This window comes from Urocampus carinirostris, chromosome 3, assembly GCF_059441175.1.
Source record: "Urocampus carinirostris isolate Australia breed hairy pipefish chromosome 3, RoL_Ucar_1.0, whole genome shotgun sequence".
NCBI lineage: Eukaryota > Metazoa > Chordata > Actinopteri > Syngnathiformes > Syngnathidae > Urocampus > Urocampus carinirostris.
This window is the reverse complement of record NC_142351.1, coordinates 42,395,805-42,416,127: the sequence shown is the minus strand read 5'-3', so window position 1 is coordinate 42,416,127 and position 20,323 is coordinate 42,395,805. Positions and strand designations below refer to the sequence as shown.

Sequence of the window (20,323 nt, the reverse complement as noted above, 5' to 3'; positions counted from 1 at the left end):
TTTATTACACTAGCATTTTTGTTGAAGTACAATAGTATTTTAAAGTATTACTATAGTATTTTTGTAGTATCCTCCTAGTATTTTTTGCGGTATTTCTGTTGTTGTAATTTTCTATCATAGTTTTATTGTAGTGTTTCCATGTCTTTTATTTAGTATTGTAGTATTACTGAAGTATTTTTGCAGTTTCATTATCATATTGTGTAATATTACTTTAGTCATTTTTGTAGTTTTACTGTAAAATATTTGTAGTGTTTTGTAGTATTACTCTAGTATTTTTGTCGAATTACAAAAGTATTTTTAGATTTTACTATGGTATTTTTGTAGTATTACTCTAGTATTTGTGTTGTATTACTAAAGTACTTTTGTAGTATTTTTGTAGAATTACAATGGTATTTTTAAGTATTACTAAAGTGTTTGTGTAGTAAATGCAGTATTATCATTGTCACGGTTGCCATAACGACCGGTTGGTCCAAGCCGGGTGGCTCCGGATTCTGGCGCAGTTGCCGCGGCGTCCAATTGGCCCCGCCTATGGACACCAACTGAGACGCATTGACTGATTACTTCTTAGCAGTAGTTAAACGGGCTCCTTTGAGCTGTTTCTTTGCCTGAGCGTTTGTGCACCTTCTGTGAGATTTTTGTGAACCTTCTGCGAGATTTTTGTTAAACTTCTGTTAAACTTTTGTTGAAACTTTTGTGAGACTTTTGTCAAACTTTTGTTTAACTCTGAGAAATGCCGCCTCTGTAAATTTTCATGATTTTGATGTATTGTTTTTGTAGTATTAAGAAGTAATTTTGTAGTAGTCTGTAGTTTGCAATTGTCTTGTGTTCTGTGCAGCCCTTTGACCCAACCTGTTGGTCACCATCAAAATCTCTCATTTCAGGCACACAGACCTTTCCCTTAGTTTTTTTTATTTGATAGCAGTACAATTTGGTGTAAAATGGCATACTCTTGCTGGAAGTGTTGATTTTAAAATGTTTTTTAACAAATATTAGTTTGATGTGTACGTGTGTAGGCAACTCCAACCTCCTCGTCCTTTCTCTCTCGGTCACAGACTTTCTGTTGGGGATTCAGATGATACCATTGGGAGTTCACATGGCTACTTCTTGCTGGTCTCGGCGAAATCCTTAGTTCTGTGTTTCGTATTCAGTTTTAAAGGTGATGTCTTCATCCGAGGGAATCGTCACGATGCTATCGATGAATCATTATGAGGTTATTTGTAAACCTTTCCATTATAATGTCAAAGACACTGTGAAATTGTTATATTATTGTCAGCTACTACCAATCTCCTACTCTGTTCATTAAATCAAATGCTGTTTAATTTTCATATTCTGTCTATTGTATAATCACCATTATTGTTTCAAATATGATCATACACAGTGGCCGCACTTACGACTATTCAACTTCCGAAAAAAAAACGAAAAAAAAAAAAAAAAAAAAAAAAAGGAATTTCAAGAGCAGTCTAACACGGAAAAAAACGTCCCATAAGTAGAATTAAACACTCATAATATGTTCTCATCCATCCATTATCTGCACCGCTTATCCTCAGTAGGGTCGCGGGGGTGCTGGATGGGCTCCAATGGGCAGGGGACACCCTGAAACTGGCTGTCAGCCAGTCGCAGGGCACACAGAGACAGACAACTCACTCGCTAATTCACACCTACCGACAATTTGTTCTCAATGCATGCTTAAATAAATCAAACATGTTCAATCATAATAAGGAAATGTAACCCGATCGTCGAATTGCAATGGGTGTCAACTCCATGGCCTAATTTAAGTACTTTCCTTTAATTGCCGATGTTTGTGTCTAATACTCTTGCAAGAAATCGAGGTCACTAATGTGTGTACTTGCACAGCCTGGTGGCGCCTTTCCCTCTCCATGCTGTGCACCCCTATAAAAAACATATTTATCATTGCGCTCATGATGAACATTCAAATGGCTGTCAATTGTTTTTCTGTATATAATTTTTTTTAAAAAAAATCTAATTTGTTTTTTAAGATATTAAGTTTCATGCGATGAAACACTTCTGAAGTAGTCCAATCGAGTTTTTCAATGCAAATTATCAAGTTTAGTGCTTAAAAATGTAATTTGCTGTTAATTTTGTATTCAAGTTTTTATTTGTAAATAAATATATTTATTTAAAAATAAGTTTATCATTAATTAATCAATACAAATAAATTAATACAAATAATACTAATAGTTATATATTTTGAGTGCTTCAAAACCAATTGGATCAAATGGTCCCTTTATAAACAAATAGCATTAAACATACCTAGTGCAGGTAAATGCAAAACAAGGAAATGGATTAGCCTATGTTATCTATTTTCATCATGTATTTGCCGAGGTATCCCTTTTAAAACTATCGGCATATACAAAATATTGAATACATAAATCCCCCTCCTCCGGCCATATGCATTTTTGTTCAACCCAACGAGACCCACCGAGTTTGCCCAGTCCTAAACTTAACCCTCTCTCCGATGTTAATGTGCACACTCTCAAATGCACAGAAACTCACCTAGTACTGGGTTGGTTAATCATTGCGCCTTAAAGTTTTTAAAATTGTATTTTTTTACTGGGATACATTTTGGGCGGAATGACGTCTAAGAGGTTAGCACAGTTCTGAGGTCAGGGGTTCAAATCCAGCTACCGAGTCTGACCCTGGGGAACTTTCCAAAAAATCAAGTGCAATTGCACCTCCACTGAACTAGAGAGCAGTGGCGCCGTCATTGACAGTTTTGTTGACATTTACCCTCCATGCCGCGCAAATGGAGAGGAGAATAAGCATCAGTGTTGGGAATAACAGCATTATCAATTACAGTAACTGGTTAATCTAACTCGGTAGCACGGCGGCGCAGTGGTTAGCGCGTGTGCGGCACAGTCCTGAGGTCATGAGATTGAACCTTCCTGTGTGGAGTTTGCATGTTCTCCCCGTGCTTGTGTGGGTTTCCTCCCACATTCCAAAAAACATGCATGCCAGGTTAATCGGCCGGTCCAAATTGTCCCTAGGTGTGAATGAGCGAACAAATTGTCTGTCCCTGTGTGCCCTGCGACCGGCTGGCAACCGGTTCAGGGTGTCCCCTGCCCACTAACCGAAGACTGCTGAGATGGGCTCTAGCACCCCCGCGACCCTACTGAGGATAAGCGGTGCAGATAATGGATGGGTTAATCTAACTCAATACTTTTTCGTGCGTTACAACGCTGCTCTTGTTTCTGAGGGTCAAAAGCGGTGCGTTGCTTTGGCTGCAGAACACCCGTAGACCTGACACTGTTTTCATCCCCACACTTTTTTGCCCACTCTGAGTTCTTTGCGTCACGTCTTTTGGGATCATGTAACCATTCAAAATAGCTTCAACAATATATTTTGACCCTAACCCTATCCCTTTTCAAGGTTCCTTCATTTAGCTCATGTTGAGTTTTTCCTTGCCCTCATGTTGGTTTTAGATCAGGGGATGGTCTAATAATACTCTAGTTTGGAATAATCTGTGGTCTGTGCAACCCTTTTGATAATGGGCTATACAAATAAACATGACTGTTTCACAGTCTCAATGTCTGTGGCCATATCTGTTTTGCGTCCAGACTTGCAAAATAGTATACAATAGACTAAAAATACAGTAAGATCTTTTTAATTGTTTGAGTAAACACACAAAAAAAGTATCTCACACACATTCTTTTAGAAATATACGTTGGTGTTATGACAGACAATGGACAGAGGAACTGGAAAAAATGTTTAACTCATTCAATGCCAGACGATTTTCTCAAATTGTGAGAGCTGGTGCCAGCCAATTTTTGCCATTTTTGAAGGCATAAAGAAAATGTTGTTCTGTAGCTATGTAAGCATAGCACATTAAAAGAAAGCTTGAACCCTCATCTTTAATTGGAAAAAATATATCTATATTTTAACTTTTATGGAAATACTCATTTCCAAGAATACTTCTGAGAAAAACGGCTCATTGTTGTTTTTGTTCACTACGCCTACTCGCTATTTGAAGCCGCCTACACTCACTCAATCACTGGATACGGGAAGTGGCTTCCTTGATGTGTGGACAAAGATTTCTTCAAAGCCACTCCTGCCATCTAATGGTGATTTTTCATACTTAGTCTAACCATTACCAGAGGCTTGATACTTACCGATGAGCAGCACCAAATCCCTAATAATAGTCTTTTTTTTTTAAATAAAACAATAAAAACGTATTTCTACGTTTTGGCATCATGGGACAATGCTTTTTTAAACAATAGAACACGTTATGGCATTGAAAGAGAATGTAACAATACGTACGCATTTTTTAATCACTAACAACATGGTGGAGTTAGACTTTATTGCGATAACATGCTCACATTAGGGATCATCAGGTCAAACTGTTAAGGCACCGACAAGACTTAACAACAACACAATATAAGGTCCTGTTTTCGATTTTTCCTTTTGTTTTCAATTACAAAACAGAGATTAGATACTATTTGGAACTTAAGTACATTGGGGGAGAAGGGAGGTTTTCATATATTCTAACACAGGCGTGTCAAACATATGGCCCATGGGCCTGATCCAGCCCATTGGATAAATTATTTCGGCCCGCCATAAATTTCTGTGTACAAAATGTCAAAAAAGAAGCGAGTCTCTAGGCCATTTATATCAAAGTTATGATTTCTGGAATACAGTGGAACCTCGGTTTTCGAACGCCTCTCAGTTCGGACAAATCGATGTTCGACCAAAAATTTCGAGAAATTCTTGCTTCGCTGTTCGGTCAAAAAATCGGAGTTCGAACGCCGGTACGCTAGGGTGCGATGCTGAGCGCCGTACGGGTGATTTAGCCTTAATTATGCCTCCAAAGAAGGTCGGTGCAAGCAGGACAGGTGAAAAAAGACAAGTTGTTCGTCCAACTATTGCCTTTAAGAAAGACATAATAGCTAAATATGAAAGAGGTGTACGAATTTCCGATCTTGCTAGTGAATACAGCATGGCTAAATCTATTATCAGTACGATAGTAAAAAATAAGGAGGCTGTGAAATCGAGTGATGCGGCTAAGGAAGTTAGCGCTATAAGCAAGCAACTGCCGCAAGTTTAGGAAGAGGTTGAAAAACTTTTGAGGATTTTTCTCTCCCCACCGTCCACCACAAAGGTAAGAAATCCTATTCATAATCCTTTTTTTATTTTTACACGTTCATGTTAGCGTAATCTTTCGTACGGAAGATTGCGATAACGCGAACGCCTGGGTTAGCTTTGTTTACGTAAAACATTCAGGGTGTTGGAAGGGAGCTCCCCTTCCAATAAAGCGCTAGCCACTTGTTGTGGAGACCTGGGTGCTAAATGACGTGTAAACGACCTGATTTTTTTATTTTTACACGTCCATGTTAGCGTAATCTTTCGTACGGAAGATTACACTAACGCGAACGTACGATTAGCCTGGGTTCGCTTCATGTTTACGTTCATGTTAAACCTTCAGGGAGTCGAAACGGATCAAAATGATTTTACATTACTTTTAATGGGAAAAACGATTTTTGGTGATCGACCAAATCGGTTTTCGAACAGGGTTCTGGAACGGATTATGGTCGAGAACCGAGGTTCCACTGTATATGAAGAACAAATGCTCTTTCCGGACGCTAGAGGGCAATGTTGAGTTTGTATAGTGTGGTGAGTTGGTTTAAATAAACCACACAACACATTCAATGTCAAATATGAAAAAAACAATTCCCGTTGGTTTGTGAACAAATGTGTTGTGTGTTTAGAAACGATCTTTACTAATGTTCCAATAGGCAGAATGATAAAGCATAACACTGAAAAACAAAGCAAACAATTTGGAGTTTCTTTCTTTTACTAATTCGGCCAGCCTCAAAAAGGAATGTCTGGATCTAGGCCCAGATCCATAGGAGTTTGATATCCATGTTCTAACGCATACATGCCATTTCTTCATGATATACATGCGATTGCATTTAATCCCAAACTTCCCCTAGAATGCACCAGGAAAAAGGCAAAACATGCCAAGCGAAAGTTCCATCATTCATGTTTTTTTCCAAAATGCAATTGCTGATATAAAGACTGAAGTTTTTTTTTTTTTTTAAAGAAAAGAACCAATATGCAATTGTATATCATACATTTGTGGAACCGCTTATAACTCCAAACCAAAAAGTGCATTTTCCTGTACATTTTAGTCGTACACATTAGACTGAAGCAAAAATGGGTAACACCCACGCCCCCTCTAATCTAACCTTAGCTCTGCTTTTGTACAGTGTAATATTTGTTCACAGAATCAATCGATGGAATTCAAATCAATTGTATTGAAAAATGTTCATGGAAATATAAAGAAAAAGGATGGTTACATTTTATGACTTAAAAATAATGACTAGTTTGAATATTCTATTTTGGAACCACACAAACTAGGTCCAAAAAACAGTCATGGAGTCAAGGTTTAGAAATGAATTGCCAACTATAGAAAATGATCACTCTTACAAAATACAAGAGACTCAATAAAGATGCTAACAGTCAGTCATGTTGGTTATTATATATGAATAAATGCTCTGTGTACATACAATTGTTATATATTAATCTGAACAAAAAACAATGTAAAACAACAATTGTGTGTTGCTAAAATCAAAGTATTGCAAAACTGCAAAGAAAAAAAAGTATACATTGCATTCCAGTGGATGTTAACATGTTTACATACAGTGCATTGCAAAAGTATTGCCCTCCCCCAAAAACTTATTGCCACATTTAGGTCTCCAAACTTGTAGCTAAAAAATGAAACTATTTTCCAAGAATCAACAACATATGAGACACAATTGTGGAGTACAACCAAATGATTTCAACCTTCTACATTATTTTTACAAAAACTAAAAAGTGTTCTCTCAGCTCAGCCAACTGACTCCTGAACCTCCCTGATGACTTCTGAATGATCCAATAACAACCTGAATGACTAATAATGACAAAGGGAGTGCACCCGTGTGTGAAGAGGAAAGCCTTTTCGAAAAAAGAAAATCCTGTTGGGCTGAATATGAACTGTTATGTTTGATGTAAGAGTATCACTGCACATTAACTTGAAAATACACTCCCAACTGTGAAACATGGTGGTGGCAGCATCATGCTCAGGGCTTACTTTTTTAGAGTTGATAGATGGAGCCACTCTGGCAGAAAATCAGAGGAGTCTGCAAGGTACTCGAAAATAGGCCGCAGATTCATATTCCGACATGACGAAACTAATCATAAAGCAAAATCTACAATGGGATGGTTGTAAACTAGTAATATAAAGGTGTTAGACTGGCCCTGCCAAAGTCCAGAGGAAAGATTTGAAAAATGCTAGGCACAAAGGCGCACCATCAAAAAAAAAAAAGGAATGAGCAAATTTGTGCTTCACGGTGTGCAAAACACAGGAAAATACCCAAAGAGACTAGCCGTTGATCGCAGCAAAAGAAGGTTGTACAAAGTATTAATATTTTTGCAACACCTACTTTAAAAAAACAAATTGATAGTACAATAGATACAATATAAAATGTTAAATGAATTTGGTCATGTTGTTGATTATTAGAAAATATATAAAAAAAGTTAATCTATAAGTTTGAAGCCTGAAATGTGGCAATACGTCAAAAAGTTCTTGGGGGGGCCAATACTTAAGTATCTGTCACCAAGCAATGGAGACGGAACCATGTTCAATGCATGCTTGATTGTAATACTTCTAATGCACGAATGCTGATTTACCTTCAAAACGTGTATTTAAACAAAGCTGCTCTATTGCCCTTGCAGTATTTTGGGGTAACTTCAATGCTGGAAGTCGGAATGATTCCTTGCCTCCAAGTTGCCAAGGAAACAGAATGTGGAGTGTGACAGGGCAGTTGACTTTTTTATGGCGCTTGAGGTGCAGGGTAAATGCCTATGTGGGTTTATTCTGCCTAGCAACACGAGACAGCTCAAAAATGTGAAGAACAAAAAAAGAAACGTGAGTTGCTGTGCCTCCAAAATCCGCATTTGTGCCTGGCAACAAATGACCAGAGTTAGTGTGACGTAGTATGACCAACAGTGATCGACCTCCAGGTCAGTCTATTGTGTGTATCTAAAATATTATGCCTATAAACAAGCCTGCCCTGTCACCTCCCCTCCAAAAATGTTTTTGCCTTATATCACGACCAACAGAAACTTGTGATACAACAAGAAAAATAATCCTTGAAAGTAAGACTATAACCAATAGGGCCTCAAAAAATGATTCCAGGCAAGAGAAGAACAGTAGGGCCTAATATCTAATAAATTATGCCCTGGAATTCTTTTTGTACTTTGTGAAAAGAGACAACCAGACAGTGTTCAACATGCTTTACATAGCCAAATTAAAGCACAAAGACTTTTTTTCCAATTTCTTGAGTAAAGTTAAAGAAGGAATCCAGTGGGAATTGTGTGTTTTGCAGAGCCACGCATATATCTGCAGTTTACACAGGTGAATCTTGCTTGTGCATTTATCAAGAAATATGATTTTTAGATCTTGTGGATCTCAACTTTCCAGGAGCTACTTTGTTAAACTCAGTGGTAATTTGTCTTTGTGTGAGCGTCTTTGTGTGAGCACGCGATAAAGGTGACCACTATTCGCAAAACGGATGAGCCTACAAATATAAAGGTGGCTTTGCTGGTGGAATGGAGAAACCCTGCTTGTCACAGAAGAAAAGGGGAGGGGGATAAAATACATAAAATTCTAGACTACAGAGTGCATCTGATCAAAAGATGCATGCAAGCCACACTGGATTTTAAGCCTCAGACCAAAACACCATAAAAATGAACTCATTCAGGTCCATTTCTTACATTAAAAAATATGCTGGGGAAATGTCTATTAAGGAAAAGTAACATATTGTGCCACTAATAAGACACTAGTTTACAGACTGTGTCCACAGCTGTCAATCTCAATCATCTAACACAGCAGTCAACATTATTTCAATTGACAGGAACATTATCGCGTGAGTGTGACAAAAACATTCTCAAAATCGAAAATCTCAATGTACTGTAAGCTTTCTCCTGCCACATGGAAAAGTGATAGAAAGGAGACCGAGTGTCCTAATCACATCAGTGTGTCCCTTTCTGTAGTACAATTTCCCCTTGCTGATTCTGCCAAGATTGCGACCTTAATCCGCTCGATGGTGAAAATCTCGTCAATACATTCATTGGACTCACTCATGATTTAAGGAATTTAGGTATTCGGCAACAGAACGGAGTCATAGTTACTCCCGCCGTTTACTTGTGCTTCATTGAATTTCTTCACTTTGACATTCAGAGCACTGAGCAGAAATCTAATTGCGTCATCACCCACCATTGCAATGAGAAATCTGCTAATCCTATACAGTTTTAAGATAGCTACAAGTCCGAAGCTATCAGCGACACTATTCGCCTGTAAGCTGCAATGTTGAAAATGTAGAAAAAGGTCGCGGCTTGTAGTCCGGAATTCACAGTACATAAAACTAGACCCTTTGACGCATTGAGTAAGATAGAGCCTGTGGGAAAATGAACATGTAAGGCTCAAATGGTCTAATGAATAATATCAATGTTTTCAGCATTACATTATAATTCCCAGTTAAAACACATTAAAATGGATCATGAAGATAGATCTACAGTAGCCACAATTATACAGTAGGTGTAGTCAGGCCTATCAAAAAAGAATTCAATTGAGACACTTTTCAACCGTTAAATGAATGTGCTTCTTTTATCCTGTTCTTTGTGGCATCTTAATTATTTTCAGGCAGTCATTTTAGTCATGTTAGGATGTGAGGTAACGGTATCTATGATGTATGCAAAAAAGTTCATTTTAGTTAGCCTTTAATGCTTATACGAAGAATGCATGCACATCTTTAAATTATATATAATATAATAAAAGTCTTTCCTACTTGCAATTGAATACGTGTCAACAACAGGCAGTTGCTCCCCTTAATCAATGATTGAATGCCACTTATTGAGTGATAATCAAACCTTACAAACACAACGTCGCACCAATTTCTTTACAGCAAGGCAAACTATGTAGAATACAGAGACTATATTAGTTATTTACAATGATGTTGCCGTCTGCTATCCTGTTATGCAGGGCGCACAACTTGAAATGATCACAAAATGTATGAAATACAAGGAAAACATAAGTTGACATATATGCTATTGAGGGTGAGACGATCGCTCCGGAAAGACACTTTTTCTCGCAACAAACTAGTGGAAAATCTAATACCAAATTATTTGAAAAACTCCTCTGGAATAGGAAATGTAGAGGCGAGGATTTGTGACAACTTTCCAAGTACTTGTGCCATTTCTAAAAACATTCAATAGGAGACTTAAAGACTAGAATTAGCAGTTTTCTGAACACTTAAAAATGCCTTATTGCCTTACAAACCTGAGCATACTGCAACTCGAACTTGGACATCCTTATCCCAAATAAGGATTTGTTTGGACAGACTGCTAGTGAAACCATTGCTGGCGTCTCTACATGTTGCGAATGTTCGCGGTTTTTAAGGTGACGGCATTCTGGTTTTGGGAAGGCGTTCTGTGATCCAGCTGCTCACTTCCTTCAGCACAGACTCAGACACCTCTGGCAGGTCGCGGTGGAGGGCATGATAACCGCCATCATAAACCTGTAAAAAACAATGGAAGGGTCACACAGGGGTCCTCATTAAGGTTGGGACTACAGACGCTCCCTTACTTACGACCATTCGAGTTACAAAAAACGGTGTATACGAAGATTCTTTTCGGGATGTCGAAAAATATCCGGACATTGCTGTAAGTTAGATTTTGTATTGTGTGCACCTTTTTCCGAGTACAGGACATTGCTGTAGTGCTTCTTTTGGCCGTCACCGGCGTGTGGCACTGTGAGAGCTCACCCAGCATCCACCCCGAAAAATAATTTCAACTTCTACTTCCTAGTTCGTGTGCAAACATTCTATACTGTATCTCTAGCCCGCTAAGAACTTTGACGTTTTCATTGTTTAATATCTCGTGCATCCATTCAATATGGTTGATGTAAAGTGTGAATAAGAGGTGAGCCGTTTCATGTGAAATGAAAGTGGAATAAGAAAGCTTGAGAAAATGGTTGGATGGCTTTTTTCCGGCCACTCTACCACAGAGGACGAAGTCGACAAACCCTTGAATTCATCTTTCAAAAGTAAGTTAAACGTAACTTTATTTATCTTGATAGAGCACTTATTTTATTACATTTTTATTTTCTAGCCTTAAATAATACTAATATAAACTTCAAACATACAAAATATAGCACTGAAGCAACTTACGATTGTAAGCAGGGCAGCGTCTGTAATATATTTTAGCGAAATGCGTTCCTGAAATGCAATAAATTTTATTTCAATGCGTTCTGTAATGCGTTACTAGTAAAATATCAAATCTCGACTGCTGTTAATGTTACTCTGCTACTCAAAAATAGCAGATTTCTTCAAGAAACAATCAGGGTGCCCAAACTTTTTAATACGACTGCAATATCCTGTGATGTAAAATAGAAATTATTATATATTAAAACCCGAAAAATTACCCAATTGAAAGGAAGCACACAGTATTCACACCTTGAGTTTTTTGTCTGTACTGCGAGCCTTGTCAAACATGCTTTTGGAGCCTTGAATGTGGCAGAGCTTGTCAGCATCCCCGTGAAGCAGCAGGAATGGCCAACTTATGGACGGGATCTCCCGTTCGATGCGAGCTGTTGCCCCCATCAGCTGTATGCCGAACGACACTCGCATCCCACCATGGAAAGTCAGATCATCTGCATCATAAAGCGCCACCTGGAAAGGAATGCACACGATATAGAGCCCTGCGTACACCGGACGTCAACCGCGATTGGTATTTTGCCTCTGATGTCTTCAGAGGTCAATGGCGCCAGGTATCAAGCACCTTTGATCATTTTGGTGCTCGGTCGCAACATTTTTCAAGTGTGCTGGGAGCGAGGAAAAGGGTGACTTGGCGCATGCGCTCTAAATACAAAACACCACGGTGACGCCATCGACCGAAGTTTAACTTAATCCTCGAGGAAGCGAATGGTCTGTTGTACGGATGGGAATTCCGTCTCTTTTTAGGAAAATGGCTTTTTCAGCTCGGCTCACTAAAAAGAGACGGCTCCTTGGGTTCTCATTCTGCTCTTCAGGTGGTTTTATTACCAACTACTATGTAACATTAAGTAAGGAATTACTTAAAAGGGGGAAAAATAAAGCAAAAAAGAAAGGAATGAAAATGCATTATAAGTGGAAACTAGAGATAAAAGAAGGAAAAAAGAAAAGAGAGAAATAAAAACCAAGGGAAAAAAAGGAAAAATACGTTTTTGTGCGTGGGGACCCATATTGCCAATAATAATGTACATTATGCACAGAATGAAACAATAATTCAAAAAATGTATATTACCACTACATTTTCTTACCTCTACGGTTAACTCATTTAAACTTTAAATTCTTTTCAATTAAGCAAGTTTAAGTTCAAGCAACTCAGAATCTGTTAATAACACACAACAAAATGTCAATTAAAAAAATTGACTGCATTAACAAATAAACTATTAAACCCCAAATTAACCTGTACATTTTTATATAAAAACATTAACACTGGAAAATACAGGAAACATCAATTAAAATATTTATATATCCTCAAAAAAAGATAAAATACAAATCTATTTTAACTTTTTTTAAACTCAAAATATTTAAAGTCAACATCACGGAATCCCTGAAAAAAATGCGGATTGACCAATCACAAGAAAACAAAAAAGAAGGGAGCTGGCTCTTGACTGAGGGGAGCCGGCTCCTGTCATTCACTTCCAAGAGATGGCTCATAGAGCTGTTTTGTCCGCGACGTCACGAGTCGGTTTTTGCCTTTTCTTCCAGCGCGATTGTAAATACAGTATTCGTCATCGCTATCTAATCTCTTTGAATGGTGACATGATCCGAAAGTACGTGACGAAATCAACTTGGAGGAGAGCGGAAAACAGCACTGCCGAAAACGGCGTCAGGTGTGTGGGGGCACGGCGCTGTCTTTTTCTATTTTCTGATGTGACCCGCCTAGCTTAACATAAACGTTTAACTGCCGCCAATTGCTATCAACGGCAATGAACATGCTACATAAATAAAGTTTTACTATGTGTTGATATTTTCCATGCACTCCTGGATTTTTCGATATTCAGCAGGTATTCTACAGCGTTTTTCAGTTTTCAGAAGTCTCATGACTTTTTTTGAAAAATAATTCACTTAGTTAACCCTCCTGATGTCTTTGGGTCATAATGACCAGCCGCTGACTTGTTAAAAACCAAGGGAAAAATCCCCCAAATTATATTTTACCTATCTTTAAATGTTATGACTTTTCCTAGAATGGTCCCAACTGTGGAAAAAAAGTGAAATTTTATTCACATTTCATGTAAACTGTATCAAAAATAACAAAAATTAGTACAACACAAGGGTTAAGTTGAAATTGATTAATATCCTGTTATTACATACAATTTTCATAGGCCGGTTTTTGTCCTCACACATACAATACGATTGATTGAGATCATAAAACCAAGTTCCTGCAGCGTTTCCTCATGAGCTAATTATATAAACAGGGATCCCCCAGAATTTTTCCATTCAAATATCAGACTTTTTAAGACCTTTTGAAGACCACATCCAAAAGTAAAGACTGCACCAATCTCGCACCTATTTTGGCATACATTTGTTACTCTAAAGACAACAGCGGCTTAGAGATGTAATCCTCCATTGTAATGCTGCATTTTTGAAAACAAGGATATCTGGATTTTCCGAACGTCACATTGCATTTATCAGTCAAAAAAGTTGGAGAAAATTAAATTGTATTTTACGACACAACGTTCCATACTTTAATCTGGGTTCATCTGGACCATGTGTCCGAACGTCACATTGCATTTATCAGTCAAAGATCGATAAAGTTGGAGAAAATTAAATTGTATTTTATGACACAACGTTCCATACAATAGTAATTTTACCTATTACACTGTTATTAGCTCTATCACGCAGATAAGAAAGGGAAAAATTAAGACATTTGAGAGTTAAATTTAGGAATCAGACTTCTCAGCTTACCTGGTAAGGGCCCGGTCACACAGCCTTTCACGGGCATATCGAGGCTGAATCACGGCCAGAAATTTCTGCCCGTGAAGCAGACGCTGTTGGACGCTTTGAGATCGCGATACAGACGAGATACAGCAGTGCTTTACACGCAGCAAGAAATTCACACGCGGTTGGCCGGGTAACCGCGGGCGGCACACGTGGTACACACGAGGTAATGACGCGGTACAGACGCGGAACGACATGCTACGGCCGCGGCCAGGGTGTGGTTACACGCGGGTAGGACGCGAAATTCTAGCGGGTAATAGCGGGTGGAGCACGGTCATAGCACGTTTGTTCTGCGCCTGTATCGCGGTTTTTTTACGTGAATTAGCGTGTGTAACACGTGTGACGGTCAAACGCCTTTCTCCGCGTATATACAGCGCGATTTGCCGAGCACACGTCAGTTGTGCTCGAGACGTCAAGGGGTGAACATGGATCCCCGTCACCGTAGTGACCTCGTCTTAATCCATTTTTATTTCTTGACATTTCTTTTCATTTCATAACAAGATAATAAAATTAAAATAAAAAACTATTACAATAATAACATATTGGCTTCTTCTTCGGTGCCATAGCTTGAAATCTTGATCTTCACGGGACTGTGTTTTGAGCAGTTATGATTTCTACAGCCCGGCTCGGCAGCTTTTATACCCGTGGTCCACATGAGAAAATGACGTGGAACTGACGCGATGATTAAGCGGAACAGTCGCCGGCGTCTGTTTTGCGGGCATACCACGGATGAACAGCGGGTTGGCCAATTTTGCGCATTTTCTATCGCGGGCAACCACGGGCAAAAAAAAAAAAAAAAAAAAAATCGCAAAATTTTACCCACGATACAGACGCAAAAGGCTGTGTGACAGGGCCCTAAGGCCTATTCGTGGGTACTGGAGAGGAGGGTGCGTCAGGAAGTTAAATCTCAGATTCAAGAGGAGCCGTGTGATTTTTGTCCGTGGACTTGCTCTATACATTCTGATTACTGATTAGACTTAGCTGTGCCCGCTCATTTGGCGCCAGCCACTGCAGGCTTTCTGATTGGCTCCCTGTCACTATTTGAACACAGTCCTGTCAATCCCCTGTGGTCAGACCGTCTGCGAACCTGTTTTTCAAGGCGAGCCTTTTTTTGACCCCTAACTCCCGCATGTCCCGTTTTCGCTCCCGTTTGTCTCCGGCTAAGACCCGTTTTGATCTCGACCACGTCTGCTCTCCCGTCCAGACATAAGACCCGTTTTTTCCGTCCCTACTTCCGTATTTGGATCCAAATCTGAGTATGGGAGCGATTTTCTTCCCCCCTCCAGTGGGCGCAGCATTCGTCTTTCCTTCAATAAAACTTGTGGTAAACGTCACGCAAGTGGGTCATGTTTCCGTTCTGGTCTTCACAGCAACCTTGGTGGTGAAGGGGTCCAGTTTGGAGGCCTCAGCATTGCATATCTGATTTTTGCAGAAGATGTGGCGTTGTTGTCTTCCTTAAGCCGTGATCTTTAGCTCTCACTGGATTGGCAGAGTGTGAAGCGGATGGAATAAAAATCAGCACTTTCGAGTCCATGGTTTTCAGCCGGAAAAAGGTGGCATGCTCTTTCCGGGTTGTGGACGAGATCCTGCCCCAAGTGGAGGAGTTCAAGTATCTCAGGGTCTTGTTCACAAGTGAGGGTAGGATAGAAGGGAAATTGACAGACCGAAAGTAACTCTAACCCTAACCCTAGCCATAAAATGTCCACACCTTTGCAGTGTTATAATTTGTCATTTCCAATGTTTTTTTTTTTACTACCAAACACTCAAAATGTTCAGGGGGACCCTGAGCTAATTTTTATCCTTTTTTTTTATACCCTCTTTTTTAAAGTTTTTTTTAATGCTTTTTCTTCGACGATAACTTATTAAAACCATCAAAAGGCAAAATACTTAAAACAAACAAGGGTTAACTATTTCCTCCTGATACAGGTAGGAAGTGAACAACACGTAATCATCACAAATAAGAGGAAGTGAAAGCATTTGACGACTGTAACAGACAGGCACACTTGCACGCAATGACTCTCCATGAGAACTTGTAAATCGTATTGTTCACCTGCTTCTTGTCTCGTGAGACCCATTTCGAGTCAATGGAGCCCAGAGTAAAATTTGGCAGCATGTGGTTTAAAACCTTGGCCAGGAAAACCTGTAGACAGTGAATAAACACAGACACAAAAAAAAACCTTCAATCCATTGTCAATAAGACTGAAACTCTTCCACATCAGATAAGGATAACATACAGGGAGGATGAACCTGTTTTGTTTTGAGACTTGGGTTGGCCAGTTTCTTACTGTTTATTTCCCACCATCTGCACTATTAGTAGTTTGCCAAATGCAGTTTTTTGCACCAGTAACAATAAATATAGACGATAAAACCTGATGGACAAGAGTAGTTACAAGAACAATAAGTTACTATATATATATGTGTGTATACAAATATAGTTGGAAAAAAATGCCAGACATGTCAATGAGTAAAACAAATCTCTCCATGACGAACAATAAAATAAAATTAAAGTAGAAAACAAGAACAGGTCAAATACCTTGAAGGGCGTGGCCGAATCTGGGTTCATCTGAACCATGGGACCGATCAGAACCACTCCAGTAAAATCAGTAGGCCTCTCGCAGGCTGTCAGGATGGCTATGGCACCGCCCTGCATGGAACATATCTTTTATTCAGGAAAACTCTCATTCTCAGGCAGGAGCAGTTTCATAAGGCGCTTGTACTTTGTATCATTAGATAATGTTGGTGGTCCTAATTTGCAGCGCTTATTATCCCAGTGGTAGGCTGCCAGGGCCTGCAAGGCCGTCTATACTGGCCTTAAAATGTCGGATTTATGTTAATGTCAATTATATTTTGTCCTTGAATACTTTTTAAATAATTCCAAATTGTCAGCTTCTTTTCATTAATTTTGAATCCATATACGAGAAAAGATGTTCTGAGGTCATGAGATCAAACCTCCTGTGTGGAGTTTGCATGTTCTCCTCGTGCTTGCGTGGTTTTCCTCCGGGCGCTCCGGTTTCCTCCCACATTCCAAAAACATGCATGTCAGGTTAATTGGCCAGTTCAAATTGTCCCTAGGTGTGAATGAGCGAGCGAATTGTCTGTCTCTGTGTGCCCTGCGACTGGCTGGCAACCACTTCAGGGTGTCCCCTGCCCACTGCCCAAATATAGCTAGGAAGGACCCTACTGAGCATAAACGGTGAAGATAACAGATATATATATATATATATATATATATATATATATCCATTCATTATCTGCACTGTTCATCTTAGAATATTCCCCATTTCACTTAACTGACTTCAGCACATATTTAAGCAATAAACAAACTAAAGGCTGAATCTCAATATATCATGCAAACAATTTCACTGGCACATATCTAAGTGTCACTGCTCCATTGAATCAGTCACTTCTCAAAGTGAAGCAAGGCACACCAGTGTCAATTGAACATGTTTTTACGATTTCATTTTTAAAAAAATTTTTAAGGGGAGAACCGTAGTTTCTGTGATGGCACCGTAGTGGGTTAAAGAAAACCGTACTCATTACGGCAAAACCGTAGTACTTGGCAGGTATGTTTACTGCACTGTCGACTTTGCTGGAGAAATCGGATTTCTTGCTGCCGTTTCATGCGTTCATAAGTCAAATGTTGAAAGGTAAAGACTTCTGTTGCTTTGTGAGTGCCTCTTGCACGAACAAAAATGTTTAATGTGGCATGCATTTGGCAGTTTCTCACGATAATGTCAGTGTCTGAAATAACGTCTGCCCTGTCTAGCGTACAACTTACAAAACGTCTCCGACCAGGTGGCCGACAACTTTTTCAAGAATTTTTTTTTTTTTCGTTTTTTTTTTCCTTTCGTTTTTTTTTTTCTTTCGCTTTTTTTTCAAATCAAATGTTTTCTTTATTCCGATTTCGAAATCTTGGTTCGGTTTAGACATTTCGGTTCGTATGGCAATTTGCATACTCTTCAGCCAATAAGAAGCCTGCATCGAATAACTTCGTGCTTCCGGTCTCTACCGAGGTTTATAAGGTCGTGCATTTGCATATCATTTTCCAAAGTAGACGCACAGAAAACTCAAGAAAAATGGAGAAGTTGTTAGGAATCAAGCCAAAACCTCACTCCCAGAGGAAAGATTCAAAAGAAGCTAACAAAATTTATGACGCTACAAAACGTAAACGTACATTAAAACCATTGTGGCAAGAGGAGTTCCCGTGGCTTGTAGCAGACGACGCAACGCAAACATTGCATGAATAAAGATGAGTAAATACAGGTATATACTGATGGCGGCAATAGCTCAGGAGGTAGAGCGATTGTCTTAGGATTAAGGGATCCCAGTTCGAATCCCGGCTTGTCCGTGTTACATGTTGAAGTGTCCTTGAATGGGGCAGGCAACTTTATGGCTGGGCAGGCAACTTTTCATAGTTGTCTGCCCTAGTGCCCTTTAACTTTTTGTCATGAGTTTCAGACACTGCTAATGTTCAAAAAGTGCAAAGTGATAATTGATGCGCCTAGAACATTCTGTGGGGTAAATTCGGCTTGTGAGGTTCACTGGTGCAGTTTAGTTCCCTTTAAATGGATTTAATCACCTGCCTGATCTATTTAAGCACTAGTAATAACTGTGATATTGAGGCAAACCTCGAGCACAAGGCATTCAATGAGTTAAAAATGGATCAAGGATTAATTCAAAGAGGGAGAAATGCTGAGAGCGTCCATGTTGACGGACAGTAAGGAGGGATTGTTATAATAGGAGTGGGAAGCAAAGTAGGTGAGAGGTTCCGATTAGAGGAGCTCTGGGAAAACTACTCAGAGGCCGACAAGACCATCAAACAATCAGGCTTTTGTTTGGGTGGGTGTGAATTTCCATCCTGCTGTTTTTGCAGCGTTGCTCTAGAGACAATTGGAGCAATGTAAAGGGAGAGGACACAGCAAGGCCCCACCTTCACATCAATGCTGAAATATATGATGACAGTTGTGTTAGAACCTCAAGGCCCAGTACTTTATAAGGGTGTCGTCTTTTTACCTATGAACAAATGTCATATTTAGTTTCCCACGGTTCACCCTTATACAAAGGTCGCGTCTCAGTTGACTTTGGGCAAAGAGCAAGTTCAGTTAATCAACAGACAAATGCACATAGCATACACATAGACAAGATGAGAAACGTGTATTTTTCTCAAATCAAATTTATTTAAAAAGCAATTTTCAGGCAATAAAGTGCTCTATAAAAAATTGAGTTTACATTTACATAATATAATCCCCTCCTTTATCCCCACCTAGCAACCCAAAACACCCAATAAAAACACACACACACACACACATTGGTCAAAATACAAAAAACAAATAGCAAAATAAAATATGGCATGGCAAGGCACAGACTAACCATGTGAGGAAAGGGACATGGGGGAGGCTTATCCACACTGATAAGGATGGCAGCAGATGGCCTCAGGAAAGGATTTTTAGCCACTGAAACACAACTTACAATGTGGTGCAAATACAAATAAAATAAATCAATTAATGTGTACTGTTCAAACACATTTAAAGGGAACTCTTAACACAAGACTAATTGGCTCCAACGTTGTTTATGAGAGTAGTCTTTGTCACTTGTGTGAATATTCAACAGAGTTTGCCCGGTGACAGTCTTACTTGCTGAAAAGAGCTACTGAGTAGTTCCCACCAGAAAATCTCACTTTCTAGAAACGTTCACAGGTCTTCTTGCATGCAAATCATCTGACACAATATGCACATGCCCAACACACTCTTTTAAACCTTTCTTCTTTCTGTGGTTTAAAGAGGTAGTGGTATTTCAGCAAAATTGGGTCAGTTTTTCCTTTTTGTTCATATTGAAGTTCTATGATCAAGTCATTGACCCAGCTAGGGCTGCAACTAATGATTATTTTAATAATCGATTAATGGGTCGATTATTTATTTGATCAATGGATGAATTGGATTTAATGTTTTGGTTTTTTTTAATTTCTTCCTCTATTCAAATATTAACATTTGAGACAGATCGTAAAATATTGAACCAAACAACGGAATATTCTATATCAATCCATCCATTATCTGCACCACTTATCCTTAGTTGGGTTGCGGGGTGCTGGAGCCCTTTCCAGCTGTTTCAGGCATTGGGCAAGAGACACCCTGAACTGGTTGCCACCCAGTCGCAGGGCACACATAGACAGACAACACACTCGCTTATTCACACCTAGGGACAATTTGGACTGGCCAGTTAACCTGAAATGCATGTTTATGGAATGTGGAAGGAAATGAAAGTGCCCAGAGAAAATCCACGGAAGC

At 39.2% G+C, this 20,323-nt stretch overlaps 1 protein-coding gene across 4 annotated transcripts in view; it reads right to left on the bottom strand.

Annotated features, from left to right (window-relative positions):
• Nucleotides 1–8,526: 8,526 nt before the first annotated feature.
• mgll (monoglyceride lipase) overlaps nt 8,527–20,323 on the bottom strand; it is a 35,721-nt gene continuing 23,924 nt past the window's right edge. For all 4 annotated transcript variants that reach the window (XM_088331937.1, XM_088331935.1, XM_088331936.1 and 1 more), the window contains 4 exons: nt 16,573–16,683; nt 16,090–16,179; nt 11,508–11,723; nt 8,527–10,571 (listed from right to left, as the gene is read on the bottom strand). In XM_088331937.1, coding sequence (XP_088188063.1) covers nt 10,449–10,571; nt 11,508–11,723; nt 16,090–16,179; nt 16,573–16,683 — 540 coding nt within the window. In that variant the 3' untranslated portion in view covers nt 8,527–10,448. The remainder of the gene's footprint in view (nt 10,572–11,507; nt 11,724–16,089; nt 16,180–16,572; nt 16,684–20,323) is intronic.